We start from the raw sequence: 12,933 nt of genomic DNA on the forward strand, positions 1-12,933 counted from the left end.
GTTGATTTTTCTTTGTTAAATGGCATTTAAATACATAAAATAAATATAAAAATATAAATCTTTGTTTTACTATGGTTGCAAATATCAAAAAATTTCTATATGTGACATGGCACCAGAGTTAAGTTAGGGTTTTTCAAAATGCTGACACGCCGAGCTCAAAAGGTTCGCCATCACTGGTCTAGAATATAAAAATAACATTCCCTAAATCTCAAAAAATAATGGAGAAATTAGAAAAACTGTTAATTAATATTTAATATCTAAATTTTATTTCATATGTGTATCCATTGCATAAAATCAATGTGGGTTCTACTTAACACTAAGGGTAAGAAACTATATTGGGGTAGAAACCAGAAAATTAGGTGTAAGTCAGCCTCTTCAACATCACATGGAAGGCACTGACCTTTTGCACTTAAAATTTTCATTGTGAACACCAAATCATTTTGAGATATTCTGGAGAGCAATTAACATCCTTCCAAAGTGTCTTAGTATTGCTATATTCCAGGACTGTGAATCTTTACAATAGGCAATTTATATATAGTATCAATCATAGGTAACTTTAAGTATTAACTGTTAAGATTGTCTTTATAATTAAACTAGAGGCCTGGTGCATGAAATTCGTGCACTGGGGGGGGGGTGTCCCTCAGCTCAGCCTACACCCTCTCCAATCTGGGACCCCTTGGGGGATGTCCAACTGCCAGTTTAGGCCCAATCCCACAGGACCTAAACTGGCAGTTGGACATCCCTCTCACAATCTGAGACTGCTGGCTCCCAACTACTTGCCTGCCTGACTGCCTGATTGCCCCTAACCACTCCCCTGCCAGCCTGATTGATGCCTAACTGCTCCCCTGCCGGCCCGATTGCCCCTAACTGCCCTCCCCTGCTGGCTCGGTCGCCCCAACTGCCTTCTCCTGCCAGCCAGGAAGCCCCTAACTGCCCTCCCTGCTGGCCTGTTCACCCTTAACTGCCCTCCCCTGCCTGCCTGGTTGCCTCTAACTGCCCTCCCCTGCTGGCCCAATTCCCCCCAACTGCCCTCCCCTGCTGGCCTGGTCGCCCCCAACTGCCCTCCCCTGCTGGCCTGGTTGCCCACAACTGTCCACCCCTGCTGACCATCTTGTGGCGGCCTTCTTTTGATCACATAGGGGTGGCCATTTGTGTGAGGAGATGATGGTCAATTTGAATATTACCTCTGTATTATATAGTATAGAAATAATTTTTAAGTTCTTGCTTAGGGCTGAGCCATTGTTCTGAAACCAGAACAATGTCCTGCCTGGTGCAGACATTTCCCCACCCTTCTCTCAGATGTTGATGTTCCTCAGGCCTAGGCCTTCTCCTCTCATCTCATCACTTTCCTCAGTGAGTCTATCAGCAACTTGGGCTTCATTTACTAAGTATAAGTAAATTCCAAATAATAATAAGGGCTGCCATTTGTTGAGCACTTACTATGTCCTAGGTCCTGTACTTTACAAGCATTAACACAGTTAATAGTTGTAACTGCCCTCCCTGCAAGGTAGGAACAGCCCACTTCTTCTAGCAATCACTCGGATGCCCATATCATGGGTAGCTCAAACTCCACATTCCCAAACTTAACTTACCTTCCCCACAAATCTGCCTGTGCTCCTCCATAACATCATACAAGTCATCACTGTCCAGAAATGTGTAAGTCACTCTGGACTCCTCCCTCTCATTTATTATCCACTCCCAATCAGTTCCAAGTTCTATGAGTTCTACTTCCTAAGTATCCCTTCATTCTATTCATATTTTTATCTTCTAGACAAAGCTCCCATCATTCCTGGCCTGGAGACCTGCAACAGCCACCCAGCTCATCTCTCTGCATCTAGTCCTATTTTTCTAATTCTGGCTACTCTACTAGCTTAACCTTATGACACTGGGCATCTAAAATATGGGGATAATAATGAGGTCTCTCATCCTTATAGGCTGCTTGAGTAAATATGATATATGGCATCTAAGTGTTAGGCGCTTAATGAAATCTTAACTCAGCTGACATATAAATTGAGGCGATTTGATGCTAGAGACTACACGCTTAACTGCCACCACATATGTCCAGGGAAGCCCACCGTAATCAGAAAGGTCATGATGAAAAAGGATATGAGAAAGAATAATTTAGAAGGATATAAATGTAAGTATACTTAAGTTATTCTAAAACTTAGCAGCTTAAAACAACACAGCTTAGTTAGGTGCCCCTGGCTTGAGGTCTTTCATGAGGTTGCAAACTATTAGCTGGGGCTGCAATCTCATCCGAAGACCTGCCTGAGGCTGAGGGGCTTCCAATCTCACTCAGTGGTTCATGGAGGCCTTCGCCCACTGCCATGTGAGCCTTTGCTCAGGGCTGCCTGACCACACGGCTACTGGTTTGCCCCTGGACAGGTGATCCAAGGGGCAGTGAGAGAGAAAGGGCCCCAAGATGTAAGTCACAATCTTTAATAAACTCATCTCAGAGGTGCTATCCCATCACTCTGTCATTCAGTAGAAGCGAGTGATTAAATCCAACTCATACTCAAGGAGAGGGGATTACACACAGCCAGAGACCACTGAGGGCCATCCTAGAGGCTGCTTACTAGTACCACCCAGGTAGACATCACCCTTGCAGGGACAGAGGGGGTGTGCTGAGGAAAAAGTGGGGCCTGTCAGCATATCCTTTAGCCCTCTCTGTTTTTGGAGTTCCATTGAGTTGCATGTCCTGCTAATTCTTCATCAGTAGATACACTCTTGTTCCTGCCTCCTCCTCACCACCACCTCTGCCACATGTGGGACAGGTTGGAGAACCCACACATTCTTAGGAACTGTGCATATCAGACTATTTACATAATTCTAAAATAGATCAGCATTACAGTAGCTACTCGCTCTGTTGTTAAATGTGAATCCAAATCAGGGGAATTGGGGAGACTGGGTGAAAAAGGTGAAGGGATTAAGTACAAATTGGTAATTATGGAACAGTCACAGAGATGTAAACTACAGCATAGGGAATATAGTTAATAATATTGTAATAACTATGCATGGGACCCCATGCATACTTGAAATATCGGGGGGACCACTCTGTAAAGTACATGATTACCTAACCATTATGCTGTACATCTGAAATTAAGACACAATTATATTGAATGTAAATTGTAATAAAAAACTTAAAAAATTTAATTAAAAATAAAGTGGATTAAGTATAACTATAAAAAAGAAAACAACAATAATTAAAATTTAAGCATCATGAAGTTCTAAAAATTAAAGCAACTCAACTTATTATTATTATTTTTAATCTTACCCGAGGATATTTTTCCATTGATTTTTAGAGAGTGGAAAGAAGGAGGAAAGACAGAGAGAGAGAAACATCAATGTGAGAGAGACACATCAACTGGTTGCCTCCCACACAGGCTCCACAGGGGCTGGGCCTGCAACTGAGGTACATGCCTTTACCAGAATCAAACCTGGGACCCTTCAGTCCATGGGCTGATGCTCTACCCACTGAGCAAAACTGGCTAGGGCAACTCAACTTACTTTTAAAAGAATTAAATCTCTATTGGAGGAGATTTTTAAATTATAACACAAGTTAATAGTGAAAATAATTATTTTATGATATAATGTCCATATTGCTGAGAAGTATTTTTTCAATCTACTATTACAAGCAACACACAGAGCATTACAGGTTGAATGTGTGTAGAAACACAGGAGAAAAGGGCTGTCTACCAGCCAAGGGGAGAGGCCCTGAGCAGATCCTTCCCCACAGGCCGCAGGAGGAACCAACCCTGCTGACCCTTGATTTCAGACTTCCAGCCTCCAAAATCATGAGACAATAAATACACTTTTGTTGTTCAAGCCACCCAGTCTGGTTCTTTGTGATGGTAGTCTGAGCAAACAAATACAGCAAGAAAAAAGAAAAGGAGAAATTCAGAGAGAGAAGCAGAGCAGGATAAAGAGAGCGGGAGAAAGACTATGTGTTGATTTTAAAGAGAAATGCATAAGGGCCTATTATTAAAATCTCATTTGGCACATTTATGAAGTGGAGTGGCTCTATTCCAAGAGGCTGATAGAAATTTTCAAAAGTGTGCAAATGGAACTCAGTGCCAGGTGAAAAGAGCCAGACTCTCCCTCCACAGGTGGGGCCGCACCTGGCAGGGGCAGGCACCGGGGCGGGCGGAGGAGCCCAGGAGCAATGGGAGAGCTCACCTTCTGGTAGTCTTCTTTGGATCGCAGGGCCACCTCCATGTGCGAGGCGAGGGTCGGATAAATGGCTGAGCGGTACTGAGAGCCGTGGTCATTGCCTTGGCGCATGCCTAAAAATGTGGAAAGTAGAGGATTACTGGGGTGACTGGACAGCAAGGCCAGTGCCACTCGGTCTCTATGACTCATGTGCCAAGTGCTTCTTTTAATTTTATCTTGCCACCTCCCTTCTTAAATAAGCATAAAATGTGTCTGTTTTGCTTTGCCTATTTTAACTATAACACATACTAGAGGCCTGGTGCATGAAATTCATGCACTGGGGACAGGAGGGGTCCCTCAGCCCAGCCTGCACCCTCTCCAATCTGGGACCCCTGTGGGATTGGGCCTAAACCGGCAGTCGGACATCCCTCTCACAATCCGGGACTGCTGGCTCCCAACCACTTGCCTGCCTGCCTGCCTGATTGCCCCTAACTGCTTCTGCCTGCCAGCCTGATCACCCCCTAACCACTCCCCCGCAAGCCTGATTGATGTCTAACTGCTCCCCTGAAGGTCTGGTCACCCCCAACTGCCCTCCCTGACTGACCTGGTCCCCCCCAACTGCTCTCCCCTGCTGCCCTGGTTGCCCACAAGTGCCCTCCCCTGCTGGCCTGGTCACCCACAACTACCCTCTCCTTCCGGCCATCTTGTGGCGGCCATATTGCGACCACATGGGGGTGGCCATCTTGTGTGAGGGCATGATGGTCAATTTGAATATTACCTCTTTATTATATAGGATCTTTGAACCTAGTTAAATTTATCACAGGTCTTGGATCATAGTAGATGCTCTCTAAGTATGCATTTTTCTATGCAGATACTTAAATCATCATCTAGTCCATTTATCACTTACAAAGCTCTGTGATGCACATTATTCCTTTGGCTCCTAATGAGACTCCCTCTATGGCAGGTATTGCTGTCCCTCACTCAGCAGTTAAGGAAATGTGATGATTTGCATGTCAGGGCCTGGAACATTGCTAGGTATGTGGGAGGTGCCTGTAAGTGACACAGTAACTGATGCTCAGCCTATGATCATACACCTAAGCAAAAAAAAATCCCTGGGACTTAATGTTGCCCAGTGCACTTTTCACCCTGTCACAGCAGCTAGGATGTAGATGGTGGTCGATTCTCACTGAGTCATTTAGTCCTCAAAGCTAAATAGCCACAGGCTTAATATGGATCCCCTACTGATCTCTATACTGCTGTCCAGATGAACTTCACATGTTTATTGCATCATTCAAGAATCAGTGTTAGTCTTAACAAATGCCCCAAAACTCCAACAGAAGATTCAACCTTTCAAAGAAAACCAGTTTTGTATTTCAAACTTGATGCACAATTATATCACCTGGGGACATTGTCAAAATGCAGGATCTGATTCCACAGGTCTGAGTGAGCCTGAAATTCCGCATTTCTAAATTGTTCAGGGGTGGTGCGGGGTCACCAGATGGAACTTTGGGTAGCAAGGGTTTAGTGTTTGCCCAGATATCTTCAAGATTCCTTTATAACCTGTCAGTGACATTTTTAATTCCAGCAATGTGGTGAGGAAAACCTGAATCTTCCAAGCTACACTTTCTCAGGTATGGCGTTGACAAGGCTCCTTCCACCCCACATGTCATATACACGCCTTTCACGGAACTCTTATTCTTTTACATTTTTTAAATTAATGGTTGATTTTTATAGAGAGAGGAAGTGAGAGGGAGAGAGAGAGAGAGGCATCAATGTGAGAGGGAGATATCAATCGGCTGTCTCCTGAACACCCTCTACTGGGGATGGAGCCCAAAACCAGGGTATGTGCCCTGACAGGGAATCCAATCATTGACTTTTTGGTGCATGGGATGATGCACAACCAACTGAACCACAGTGGCCAGGGCAGAAATCCTCTTCAATCTTAAGTCTTAGTTCAAGCATCTTCTCTCTGGAAAATCTTCCCTGGTCACACCTCACATGACAGTCACAGCCTGTGGGCTCCCTAGAGGTATTATCATGCTGCATTGGTATCACATGGTTGTCCCTCTTTCTCTTCTGTGCCTGCCAGCGGGCATAGCGTTACAGCCACAGTGCCTGATATAACCTCAGCCAGAGGGATATACTTCTACTAATATTTGTTGCATGAAGAACACATGTTTCATACCTTGTGATCTGGGGCCCCGTAATCAATACTGGAGGGCTCTGTCACATTTACTTTGTAAATGTAAATACAAATTCCAATATAAATAAAACAATCTTTCTTAGGAGCTGCAGGAAAAAACTACAAATGAGCTGCTATGTTTGATCTTAGAGGTAAGCTCTGGAGTTAAGGACAACAAGGTTCACTATGGATGGGCAAGCTAGAACTCATGCTCACAACTGCGGGCCCAAAAACAGAGGGTTAAATGGTAACAAAACAGTGGGACTTAGGGTCAAGCCATAGGCTACTAGCGAGGAGAGGATGGCACTCTGGAGGTGTATATGTGTGTATGTGAGTGTGAGGGGGTATTTCTGATGCCCACTTGTCCACACCCCCAGTTTAGCTGACTTCTTGGCAATCTCCTCCCACCTTCGAAGCCCCATCCTCTCCTCACTGCACAGAGATCAATGAGGACCAGGAACTAATTAGTGACTAAAAGAGCCAATAATGACACAAAAATGTTAATTTAACCTATTGTATGCCATAAGCATCTATAGAAGCAAGTGGCGGACCTCCCCCACACGCCATGTGCGTCTATAGCTGCAAACCTCGCATATCAACTCTGCTCACCCAATTTTAAAATCAGATTTATTAGTGACATCTCTGGGATTGTAAAGAAAATTATGGTAACTTAAATTCATAAATATTCCAGCACATATGGAAGAAATGGGGATGGTTTCTGTTTTGGACACGTGGCAGTTACTGGTTAATAATATATAATAAAAATAAACCCTCTCACCCCTCCAATAAACAAATATCAAATTAAAACATCTATTTCAGTGTAAGCATCCTAGTATTATTAGCGTATACAATATATAAGTATTTTTACAGTATAAATATTACTTTCAGTGCATAGTCTGTAAGTATTATTAGAGTATCAGTATTACTTATTAAGCACCTAAGATGTACCAAGTACTTTTCCAGGTGCTGAGGACATAGCAATGAATAAAAGCACATCATCCCCTTGCAGAGTTCACATTTTAGTGGAACCTAAGAGACTGGGGAGATATACATTCCAGAGTGGTAATCTGGTGACGTTTTCACTTCACCTTCCTCAGTTTTACCTCCTTCACTGACAAGCAGGGCTTTCTTGCATAGCTACTTCCCATCCTTTTGTGCATAAAGACATGATAGTAGTGACATTATTCTACACAAAGAAAAAAGATCGTGGGATGGCTGATTTTTGGTAAAATCTGACTCCTCCCATTCAAGTCTCAGAAAAGCAGGGTCTTCATGAAGAGTTGTTTAAATCTATTTAAACTTTATTTCTTTTAAAAGAGAAATTAATATGTGAGTAAAAAAGAATCTGCAGGTGTGACATTTCTATTTTCAACAAGTTTTGCTAAGATTCCATATGCCTTGTACAATGAAGATAATAAATAGCTGTATGTCTGGTTGAAGGTCTTTGAATTATCATAGGATCCTGAGAAATTGTTGCTTATGGATAAACTAGAGGCCTGGTGCATGAATTCACTCACGGGTGGGGTCTGGCCGGCCCGCCCAGGCAGGGCCGGCCCAGCGGAGGGGATGTGGGAGGTTGGCTGGCCAGCCCCACCCCAATTGGGGGTGGGGGGGGCCAATCAGGGACAGGCTGGCTGGGGGGAGGGGCTGAGGGCAGCTTGCAGGCCGGCCCTGCCCCCTGGTCAAACTCCCAGTAGAGGGGACAATTTGCATATTACCCTTTTATTATATAGGATAATGGCTTTTTATCAAACAAAATGGGAGTAATGGAGAATTATTCTAAGGAAACAGTATAATAATGGGCTCTCCCACTAATCATATTTTCACAAATAGTCTGATAGTCTCATATTCACATAATGAAAGCCTTAAGCTCACATCTGTATTTAGAGCTTCTCTTGTAGTGACATGACAACCTAAGGGGTAGGAACATCTGGCAGGTTTTACAAAATTGTGTGGTTGGGAAGAAAAGATGCACATGATTGTCATGCTAGGCAAGTATGCCCTATGACTATTTTTATAACTGGAAACTTATAATTTTTAATCCCTTCACCCTTCTTGCCTACCCCCCAGCACCACTCCCACCAGGCTCCTATTAGTTTGTTCTTTGTATCTATGAGTTTGTTTCTGTTTTGTTTGTTCATTTATTTTGTTATTCAATTCCACCTATAAGTAAATTATATGGTATTTGTCTTTCTCCATCTGACTTATTTCATTTAACATAATATTCTCTACCTTCCATATTGTTATAATGGCAGGATTTCATTCTTTTTATGGCCAAGTAATATTCCATTGTATATATAAGTAGCACATCCTCTTTATCCATTGAATAAAATACCTAGGAATAAATTTAACCAAGGAGGTAAAAGACCAGTACTCAAAAAACTATAAAACATTGAAGAAAGAAACTGAAGAAGATACAAATAAATGGAAGAATATACACTATTCTTTGATTGGAAGCATTAACATCATTAAAATAAAAAGCAATCTAGAGATTTGATGCAATCCTTATCAAAATATCAATGGCATTTTTTCAAGGCAATGTACTTCTATAAAAAACAATCCATGTATTATTTAAGTAATTAGTGGTTATATTACTGCTGCAATCCAGGACAAGGATTTACACACCTTACCCTGAAGCCATGATCCCTGAATTTAAATTCTAACTTGATCATCTGTTCATTGTAATACTATAATACTGATACAGCTCCTGTCACTGTTGCCCTTGTCATCTCTGTGCAGATTTGGGGCATCCCCAACTCACTCTGGGCAGCCTTACATGAGAATAACATCGTGAGAATATTATCTACAACTCTGCTCCAGTCTCCCTGTACCTTTCCCTTTGCCCAAACCAAAAGGGCTACTCCTCCGGTGGAAAGATGGGAGTTATTCACACAGTGACAACCACCACCTGCAGGCAGAAGTCTTACAATTTGAATTTATAGCCCTGACCTTCTGACCCTTTTGATGTTCTAATGAAACTAAAAGCTCCCCATGTCAGAAACAATATACACTCTCTTCCTGGTCTCTCCAGCTAAATCCCTGTGGACAGGAGAGAAGACAAGAAAGTGCTAAACAGATACATACAGTAGAGGGTGGAGAGAAAACATCAATGCCTTGTTTTGATTCCTTGAATCTTAGGTGATACTGGACAAGATATTAACTCTCTCTGGTCTACTCATGAATAAAAATGTTAATTTGATTCAATTTCCCCCCATCAATGTTCATCCTGATGAGAAGGTATAATGTCTTAAAACAAAACCATACACTCATATTCACATACTTGTATGTGTATTTGGTTAATTCCAATGCATATACCTTTCATTTCACTGATGAAGGGGCTTAGTAAATGGATAGGAGCTTGAAATTTGGAAGCAGATGGTTCATTGGAAAATATGATTTGATGCTCAACAGACTGAAAATCCCATAGAACTATGGATTTTCTGTTCTTGTTATTTTTAATACATTGCATTTACAGATGTTTAGCATCATTAAACTTTTCACCATTTCTTTCAACCTCCATTGGTTTATGTTATGAATACAAAACAGTAATTCACATGTGAGGAAAACCTGTTTACTAAATCTCTTGTAAGAAGCCTAGGACTTAGAGCTATAAGACCTTGTTTTTAAGTCTGACTCTGCCACTGACATGCTTAATGCAAATTGCCTAATCTTTCTGAGTCTCAAACCTCCTTTGTAAAACAGGAATTATAAAAGCCTAAGCAGTGGGTTTGTCGTGAGGAATAAATAAGATAAAACCTGCAAAGCACTTTTTGAACTATTATGTAGATGTTAAATACTTTTACATGTACAACTTTTAATAATCTTAGACTATTTCAGAACTACTTTTGAAATAAAAATAACAAATGATGTCATGCAAGATAGTCTAGGAGTAGCCCTTGAAAAACATTTATATATTAATCTCTCAGATATGCACACAACAGAGGTCACACAGATTAATCCAGAGGATCAAAATTTATTTTATGTGTATAGGTATGTACTATTTTAGTTTTAACTGCTTATTACCTCTTTTTATCAGAATTACCTTTTAAATTTTAACCCTGCCAACCTCCAGCCCAATTCTTCATTTCAATGGAAAATAAACCTAAGAGAGGGAAAAAAATCTTTGAGTGAATTCTCCTACCCCTGCTCTTAGCCATGAAGAGTTTTCCAATGTTTATCACTATTGGTCTCTGACCTGGTTTAAAAAAAAAATCAGGTCTTTTGGCATTATCTTATATCACCTGAGCTCATACCCACTGAGGTGCTAGAAAGGGAGACAGAAAGATATGCAGAATGGTAGAAAGAAACAAAAAAATTAAAAATCATTGAAAAGTAGCTATAAAAGCCCACACTATTTCCTGGCCACTGCTTGCCTTCTTTCCTTCCTCCCACCCATTCATCCATCCTTCCCATCTCAGGCAAAGTACCAGGTACAGGGATTCAGAAATAAGACAGTCTCATTTTTCAACTAGATCACCTTCCTAGGACAATAAGGGGAAGTAGATGAAAAGTAATAACCATAACCGAGCGTTGGAGGTGTGTTTTAGTCCGCTCAGGCTGCTGTAATAAAATACCATTACCCTCAAACTCCTGGTTCATCAACAACAGAAACTTATTTCTCACAGTTCTGGAGGCTGGAGGTCAAGATGCCAGACAATTTGATGTATGCTGAGCAGCTGCTTCGTGGTTGCAGACTTCTTGCTGTCTCCCTGCTGTGTCCTCACACAGCAGAAAGAGAGTGTGCTGGCTCATGGGCCTCTTCTAAGGGCACTAATCCCATTCACAAGGGTGGAGCCCTCATGACCTACTTACCTCCCCAAAGCCCCACTTCCAAATACCATCATGTTGGGAATTAGACTTTAACATATGAATTTTGGGGAGACACAAACATTGAGTCCATAACAAGATGTTATGTGGAAAAAAAATCCGTGATTGGGAAAAAACAAGGATTCAGAGGAAAGAGTGGGTAAGTTCACGTGATCCGAGTGGAAGGGACCGAAGTCCTGCAAGGCTGCATAGAGGAAGTGACTCTTGTCTTGAAAGAGAAGTAGATGGGGAGAGGGGTGAGAGACATTCTCCAGGAGGCCAACGGTAAGGATTACGGAACAGTGTGGTGCCTTCAGGGACATGATAGGAATCCGGACTGTTTGCAACAGCAGCAGCCACGTGTGAGCATCTTCATCAAAGCCCTGGGCTTATCTTCTCCAGCAAGCCTGAAGTCCAGAAGAGAAAAGTAACACCTAGGAGCTGCTGGAAATGCAAGAAGTGGTCCTGCTAACCCACTTAATCACAAAATAAATGAGATATTTGACTGTTATAAATTGATCTAAGCAGCCTTTATGTAGCTGTTCTCCAAAGGACAGAATTAACCAAAATCACATTTTGAGAAAGGGGGGAAAATGTAATTGAAAGGCAGAGAATCCCTATTTGTCTTTCAGTTTTCTTCAAACAAATATTGTCTCTCCAGCATGAAGTATTCATATGGTGCCGACTGTGTGCTCAGCACAATGGAGGCTACAGAGGGATTGGGTTATATGCTTTGATCTCAAGAAATAGCCTGAAAACGGCAGGGAGGGAGAGGAACAATTTTGAGCTTGACACTGTATTTACCTGTACCGGGTCTTTGCCAATGCTTCTCATTTAATTCCCACATAAGCCCTGTGAAGTAGGTATTCTTAACCTTCTTTGACACAAAGAAAGCTATGAATCAGAGACTTAAAGTGATCCTATGGATGGCACACAGCAGGTAATCGGCCAGCCTATGATTTAAACCTAGCCCTACCTGACACAAAGCTCTTTCTCTTTTCAAGACTGAAGTACAAGAAGTTAGAGCGAAACAATCAAAGACAGTGGAACAAAGCGCCCTGTAGGCAGCGTATCTGGTGGGGAGAGGGCACCACAGAAATAAGAACAAGTTTGGTATTTCCTGAGAATTGCGAAGAGCCAAGGCTGGTTTCTGCCAAAGGGCCAGGAAGGAAATGAATGTGGTCAGCTGAGCATGAGGCCACAGGTGTCAAGACAGGACACACCAGGGATTTGAGATGTAGGGAAAAGTCAGTTTCAAGAGAGTCCCAGGATTCCGTGAAAGCCCGGGTGAGCATCAAAAATCCAGAACTCTCCTTGGCACAGACTCAACAAGCATTGCAAAGTTCACTGTGCCCTCCATTTGGTTTTGGAAAATCTAAGAGGATACATTATTGACTTTATCTGGCTGTCTTTACGTCCCAGAAAAGCAAGTAATGGGCTTGCTGTAGTTGGTGAAAAAAGAACAACTGGCTCAGAAACAACATCTTGTGTTTAAAATTCCTCCATAACATTCTCTGAAGTGATTAATGAGGACTGGGCTTTGGGGTATTCCTGAAAAAAACTGACCTCTTGGCACCTACCAACTGTTTGAGATTTCTCCATCCACCCTCTCCAAATAAGATTTGAAAGGGACAAGCCACCCTGAGACTGCTCTAAGATTTCTCTCTCTCAGTAAAGCCAGAGAAAGCACTAAAAAGAAAAGAAAAAAAAAGGAGAAATGCTTAATCTATAATGAAGCAAAAAGATGGATGATTTCTCATCTGCTCAATGTGCCTTCTAAACTTTAGCTCATCTTT

General features: G+C 42.1%; 1 protein-coding gene across 1 annotated transcript in view; it reads right to left on the reverse strand.

Annotated features, from left to right (window-relative positions):
- Positions 1-12,933, reverse strand: part of MSRA (methionine sulfoxide reductase A) — a 379,272-nt gene that overhangs the window by 81,141 nt on the left and 285,198 nt on the right. The window contains exon 5 of the mRNA XM_006081917.3: positions 4,177-4,283. Coding sequence (XP_006081979.1) covers positions 4,177-4,283 — 107 coding nt within the window. The remainder of the gene's footprint in view (positions 1-4,176; positions 4,284-12,933) is intronic.

The sequence above is a fragment of the Myotis lucifugus genome, unplaced genomic scaffold (assembly GCF_000147115.1).
Source record: "Myotis lucifugus unplaced genomic scaffold, Myoluc2.0 scaffold_1, whole genome shotgun sequence".
In the NCBI taxonomy this organism is placed as follows: Eukaryota; Metazoa; Chordata; class Mammalia; order Chiroptera; family Vespertilionidae; genus Myotis; species Myotis lucifugus.